Source organism: Poecilia latipinna, unplaced genomic scaffold (genome assembly GCF_001443285.1).
Source record: "Poecilia latipinna isolate Pla-1442-1.1 unplaced genomic scaffold, P_latipinna-1.0 Scaffold1873, whole genome shotgun sequence".
NCBI classification, from domain to species: Eukaryota; Metazoa; Chordata; class Actinopteri; order Cyprinodontiformes; family Poeciliidae; genus Poecilia; species Poecilia latipinna.
The window spans coordinates 55,770-62,459 of record NW_015114489.1 but is presented as its reverse complement, the minus strand read 5'-3'; the positions used below and the strand labels follow the sequence as shown (position 1 = coordinate 62,459).

Genomic DNA, 6,690 nt, shown 5'->3' with positions numbered 1-6,690 from the left:
AAAAAAACCTCTCCCCAACCTTTTTGAAGCTTGTGCCTTTATTAAAAAAAAAAAAAAAAAATATATATATATATATATATATATATATATATATATACTTATTTGCTTAATTTGTGAAGCTGAGTGGCAGGCATGTAATTCTCTGCCTTATCTAACCCAGCGTCCACCGTTCGCATCAGCTTCACCCCAGTGCCTTTGCACAACCAGAGAGTGAATTGATTTAAGACTCTTCTCTGTGAAAACATCATAAACAGGTCACTGTTGCAGGCGCAAACCACCTGCTGCCACAGAACCTTCTAGAGAAGATGCACCATTCTGCTACTTGTGAAAATCAGCGATGCAAGAGATTTACAACAGTGAATAGCCTAACAGCAGGCTGAGAGCCTTTGAGACCCTTAAATTGAACAAAGGTGCAGCCACAAAAGCCCACGGTCCCAATGACTTCTTGGCACTTTAATTTTAATTTAACATTCTCTCATCTTACCATCTCAGAGGGACAAAGAAATTGTATGATCACTCGTATGGAAGGGGATGCCACACATGCGGCGTCATCCGAGCAACACCCTGACTTTTCACACAATTTCCCTCATGGTCAAACACAGAGGAGGGAATCGGCATCAAAGGTAGAAGGCTCTGATCATTACTCCCCTCCGCCAACATCTCCCTTTGTGACTTCAGAAAAGGAGCCATTCTTTTTACAGTCAAATGGTCAGGCTGGGATTCCTCGCATTCCTGACTTTGAAAGGACAGGGTTAAACGTCTGCAGCGGTACGGACACCCTGTTGTACAAATTGATGCTGCATTGTCTCGGCAATTCGTGCATTTGCTGGACATTTTCGAGGTGATCGTTCATTCTCGATGGGCTGCGTTTCCTCCCCCCGCTCCTGCTTCAGTCATTATGCAGCTGGTCCAGGGATGCGGGATAAAAGGGAATGATGTGCAGCAGGTTGCGTGACTCCCCTCTGTTTGTTTTAGTGAATATACCTCAGCAGGAATCCTTTTCTTCACCTGTCTGACAGCTTTTGACAAAACGGTTTGTGTCCCAGTGCATCCAGGCTGTTGTTTTAGAGCTTATCCTTTACAAGAGCCTCCTACCACTTCTGTCACAAAAACACACACTGTTTTTCTTTAGCTGTCTCCACACTAAAGCATAATTCCCTTAGCTTTTACATTGTTTCTAACCTTGTCAATTCATTAATGATTCCCTAAACAACTTTTGAAACTTGTGTGTGTGTGTGTCTGTGTGTGTGTGTGTGTGTATATGTGTGTGTGTGTGTGTGTGTGTGTGTGGCTCCTGCAGAGCTGCCAGACAAGCTTAAACCAGGACTTTGAATGTCACACAGCCAATAGCCCCTTCATAACAGTCACTAAGTCTGGGCCTTCTGAAGCTAACTGGATACCACAAAACAGCCGACTCGCACTCTGGGTCAAATTGCTTTCCTCTCAGGGAAAAGAGAAGTAAGGATTGTTCAATAATAAAAGTGAAAATACCTCTACACAGAAGAATGGCAGAAGTGCAGGAGTTGTACAGGAAGTATAGATTCTTTATATGCAAACCTTTTATGAAGTTGGTCAAAGTAAAAGCTGTTTCTTATTTTGAAAACCGTGACTGTTTTAGTAAATTACCACCTGGCACTAATGTGATAGATTATCTTCTGCAGAAGTTGATGTCTCCCTCAACTGTGAAACAGGCATTCTTTATTTTAGTGGGAACAGTTCCTTGCAAAATGGGAAAAAAGCAATAACAGATATAATCACTGGAACAGTACCTGACGTGTCATATTTAAAGCTTGCTGCATACGATGCTGTATTCTCCTGAGACAAGACAAACTATTTATCTAACAACAGACATGGCACACATGTCCGTTTATGATTCAGGCAAACGGACTCTCTTTGGCAAAAGCAAGTCATACGTACAGTGTGCTCTGTTTTTCAACAGATAGCATTTTGTTGACAGTCTATACGTCCTGTAAAAAGCTCTTACCTACAATGTGAGAATCTATGCTGCTTTGTACTTTTTACAACACGTTACTGTCATTATTACATGTTACTCATGTTCTGGTTTTGTCCTCAGCTCGGTTTATAATTATTTTCAGAGACATGCTGCACTTTTTGGCTTTTACATTGAATTGCTATTCCATACAAATCCAAAATGCACTTCATCCCAATCTCCCCATTGGCCCTCGCTTGGTTCTGAGGCCCTGGCAATGAGAGTTCTCACCCAGTGAGGCATCCCACTGGGAAAGCCCTGGTCCAATAACATGGCCCCTGGGGTAAGGCTAGGGGATTACCAGCCCAAGCTTGTGGATTGAGCTCCAGGGCAAGGGAGGGGGCACGGGTTGAGGCATCGCGCTGGTCTGTCACTAAGGTCACTGGCCTCCTTTAAAAGGTTGCTACGAGGCAGGTATCACAAATGTGAGAGTAGCACACAGTCACGGTCACGGAGGGTAATAAATGGCAACAAAGAGACAGTTATTCTGCAATCACATACCCTACTGGGTGCAAGCTATTCTCCAATAATCAAGTGCTGAGTAGCAAGAGGTGCAAACTCGGAGTGTGATCACAAGAGCATGGTGCTGCTGGGATGTGAATTCGTTGACCACACCCTCGGCTCACAGCACATCAACCCAGACACACAAAACTCCATTTGCTACTTGCACAGAATTCCTTTTGCACATCTAGAGCTATTTTGTCTTTTTAGGCTTATGTATTTGCTCTGTATAGTTTTTTTTTTTCCCCATCAGCTCCAACAACAGAAATTGTCATTGTTTTCATAAATAATGACATAAATGTTTCAGACCACCTTGACAAGTTGATCTGGATCAAAACTGCCTTACACGATTCTCCAGTCTCAGTTCTCTGACTGAGGACCACCGAGACATGGAAGATTCCACAGTGACAGGTTGGACCTCTGCTATTAAATACTAAAGAAATAATCTTATTTTTAAGTAAACATATGGATTTGTATTTCAGGAGCATTTTACATTTTGTCTTTCATGATATTCAGGGGTATTCATTTGGGTTTCTGGAGCCAATGGTTTAATGAGGCCTATGGTTTACTCTGCCACTTATCAGTGGCATGCAGGTATAAATTAGACATGTCCTGGAGAAATGAAACATTGATTCAAACACATTTCTTACTCATATAGTTACGTGTCAACCCATGTTGTCACTATCAGGGTTAGTTTAAGTGTTCTCATTTCTTTTCACATTTCAGACTTGATTTAAGATGTTGTGCAGCAGATGGATGTCTAAATGAGAAATGCTACTGTTGGATGTCTCCTTTACAGATTAGCATGTGTATGCAGGCTGGGCTCGGAGTTTCGTCGGGGTGCGGGGGTGCTGGATATAGTCTTTGAGTCTCCGTTCCAGCTCTTCACCTGCGGCTATGATACCTTTGTTCGACAGTGGGACCTGCGGCTCAGTCCACAGTAAGCATCGTCCTCATTCTGATTCTTTGTTTTTTTAGTTTTGAACTTCAAAGTGTTCAGAAATTCTGTCTAATTTCTGCAGAAATGACACAGAAAGCAATGTTTGTTTCTGTCTAATTTCCACACACACAGGCCTCAGTCAGGAGTAATATATCTGCTTCTAATGGAAGATTTTTCAGCAACCCTCTCCTCGATATAACAGCGTTGATTTAGTATGGCAAGTGTTTCAAGATTTCAGGCTGGAATTTTTGAGGGGATCAGTCAAGTAAGACAAATCAGATCTGATTGGCAGATTGCTCTGGGGACTGACAGTAAGGTTGGCAGAGGGGGGTCCCATTTTTTAGGCATAAATAATTAATATGGACAAACCTTAGCAGCCTCAGAAAAAAATCTATCAGGGTCACTCAAGAGGTTTTGGTTGTCTGGAGCTCGCCTTTAAAGAAATACAAGAACAGCCGAGGGGACGAATTAATAATACTTTAATATAAAATGTATGCTATCTATTGTGAAACCTATGATTTATTTAATTAAAAACTGCAGGTTAATATGTCGATCCATAATTACGCAATTATGACCAAAGTGGTTCATACCTCTAACCGTTTCCAGTACAAAGTGATTTTTAAATTTTACTAATAGCATGTTGGCTAACCTGACAGGAAATATTATTAATATTTTGGACTTTCTAACAGGAGTCCTGATTTGAGTCTGACAGCGATACGGTGGAGGATGCTGAAGGTTAAGCCGATGGTAAAGAGACTTCCCAACTTCAAAGATTTGGAGCTAAAATAACCAAAAATAAATCAACAAAATGCCAAAGAGGCAAAGAAAACTTTTACGCTGTAATGCTGATATAGAATTTTACATTGACTGTTGAGGAGGGTATGAATATGTTCAACGTATCTGTTAAAATATTAATACAAATAGAAATGTTATTTTTAAACTTTATAAAACTATAGCAAACTTTTTTTGAGCTATGCCTGCCTCATTTTTTGTTGAAAAACAAGCACATTGATTGTGAAATTTGAATATGCCACGGGTACAAATCATTTTTTTAATCTTGATTTGACATGTTTACAGATATTTGTACATTGTATAATCGTGTGCTAGTGAAAGCAACAAACAATGTTCTATTTCAATAAGCTAAACAGGACATAATCTCCGATTTCGGGTCTAAATAAAGAGAGGTGGAAGAATATCCATGTGTGGAAAGGGATACTACAGCAAAATGCAACTTAAGGTTCCCACATAATCAGAGGTACTGTGCATGTTCTGTGCTGTGCATAACCGTCCCATATTGCATAAACGAGAGAACCAATTTCATACATTTCTCGTGAAATATTCCTGCATGACCCACAATCTCAACTTCAGCCATGGTCCTCTCCTTTACCCACGCTCTTCAAAATTTGACTCCATATTGTCCACAAGACGGTGTCGACTCTCAACCTCATTAGATCAGTGTCGCATACAAAACAGTTTGATGTGAACAGGGTTTCCCGCCAAGCAAAGCAGTTTACTGGGCAACACACCGAGTACACGTACATAGTCATAAAAATGTGCTTTTGCACACCTGCATATTGAGTCCATCTTTATTGCATGCAAATTTCGTCAGAGTGAAGTTCGCCAGAGTCAACGCTCCCTCACGCTGATCGCTGGTCGGTTCCCGTAAATAGTGTCCGTTTAGTCAAACCACATCGAATTGTTCCGGTTTGAACCACTTCAGTCAATGTGGTCCTTGATAGTCCGGTAATCACTTTTAAGGAATTTAGTCTGTTGAGACTTTACTTTGGTCCTCGCTGGTGCCTGTAGGCAGCCATTAAAAGCTGTCTTGTAGCAGTCTGTATTACAACAAATTTGAAGAAGCCTCTGACTGGATGAATGTCCTCAGACAGTCTCATGAAGAGGATGGTCAGGGTTGTCCATAGTTTTCTTGACCTTATGAAGAATCCTAATTTGCATATTCATCTCCAGAGGTTCCACAGTCATCCCCAGAACAGAACCATTCTTCTTTACTGGGTTGTTGAGCTTTCTCAGGCTCTGACGCTGCTGCCCCAACAGATGACGGTAGAATTGATGATAATCTCAACAACAGACTTATAGAAAATCTGCAGCATCTTACTATAAACCTTGAAGCATCTTAGCTTGCTTAAGAAGTCCAGTCTGCTCTGTCCCTTCTTCACTGCTGCATCTCCAGTCCAGTCTGTTGTCCAGATGACAAACACTGAGGCATTTATATTCCTCAACCACCTCCACTTCTTCTCCGATGATGGAAATAGGGTTTGATCTAAATCTGTTTTTCCTGAAATTTACATTGTCTCCTTTACAAAAGCAGAACATTTGCGTAGAAACATTCTACGCAAACCTTTCTACGCAAAGAGTTGCATAGAAATTGTGCACATGTACACAAAAACACAGCCACGTTAAGGCTTTGCGTTCTTTTTGTCCTTTACCCTGAGGAGCAAGTTGGTGACCTCCCTCTTAGAGGTTAACTAAAATTAGAGAGTGCATTGTGCATAAGATCCATGTGCTGCCCCACTGTCTGCTCCTGATGTCTCCCCATCACTTATTGATGAGGCTGCTCTAATGGAGGATTGATGTCTGCTGGAAGAAAATACTCGTCCTTAAAATACGTCCCCTCTTTAAACCTCAACCACTGACCTGCTCTGCTCTGCCCTGCTAAGCGCACACACCTTCTGGCTTTCATCACTTGTGAGGACTTTGCATTGGCCTCTTTCATTAGCCATCTCTTATTCTCCAAATATATTTGACCTGTATTGTGGTATTATTCACTCACATATTTGCCATCTTGTCTTCTGAATTTTCTCCTGTAAACAAAACATACCTGTGCTTTATTACATGGAACCTCACCAGTCTAAGTGCTTGTTTAGTTTATTTTATTTTAGTTTATTTAAGTATCTCCATTAGTCCTCACTGTCGAAACTATTCTTGCTGGTTTCCACACCACAAACATTACAATAAAAATCATAGTTTTACAAACATCACAAAAAAGCTGAACGGTGGCCCAGAATACCTTAAAACACACAAACAAAATCAAAACGAAAGATACACATGGACCGCTTCAACAATTTCAAAGATAAATTAAAAACAAAACGTAACAATCTTCACCACCCGCATAAATTCACCCAATCCGGCCAATTATTTATTGCATATATATATATATATATATATATATATATATATATATATATATATATATATATATATATATATATATTTTTTTTTTTTTTTTTTAATATTTTTT

General features: G+C 40.3%; 1 protein-coding gene and 1 long non-coding RNA gene across 3 annotated transcripts in view; one reads left to right on the top strand and one right to left on the bottom strand.

Annotated features, from left to right (window-relative positions):
• The window catches only part of LOC106934856 (uncharacterized), a 19,159-nt gene that overhangs the window by 6,066 nt on the left and 6,403 nt on the right, over positions 1-6,690 (bottom strand). The window contains exon 2 of the long non-coding RNA XR_001421780.1: positions 5,209-5,212. This is a non-coding gene — a long non-coding RNA (uncharacterized LOC106934856). The remainder of the gene's footprint in view (positions 1-5,208; positions 5,213-6,690) is intronic.
• The window catches only part of fbxw4 (F-box and WD repeat domain containing 4), a 41,176-nt gene that overhangs the window by 29,874 nt on the left and 4,612 nt on the right, over positions 1-6,690 (top strand). For both annotated transcript variants that reach the window (XM_015015000.1, XM_015014999.1), the window contains one exon: positions 3,291-3,431. In XM_015015000.1, the coding sequence (XP_014870486.1) occupies positions 3,291-3,431 (141 nt within the window). The remainder of the gene's footprint in view (positions 1-3,290; positions 3,432-6,690) is intronic.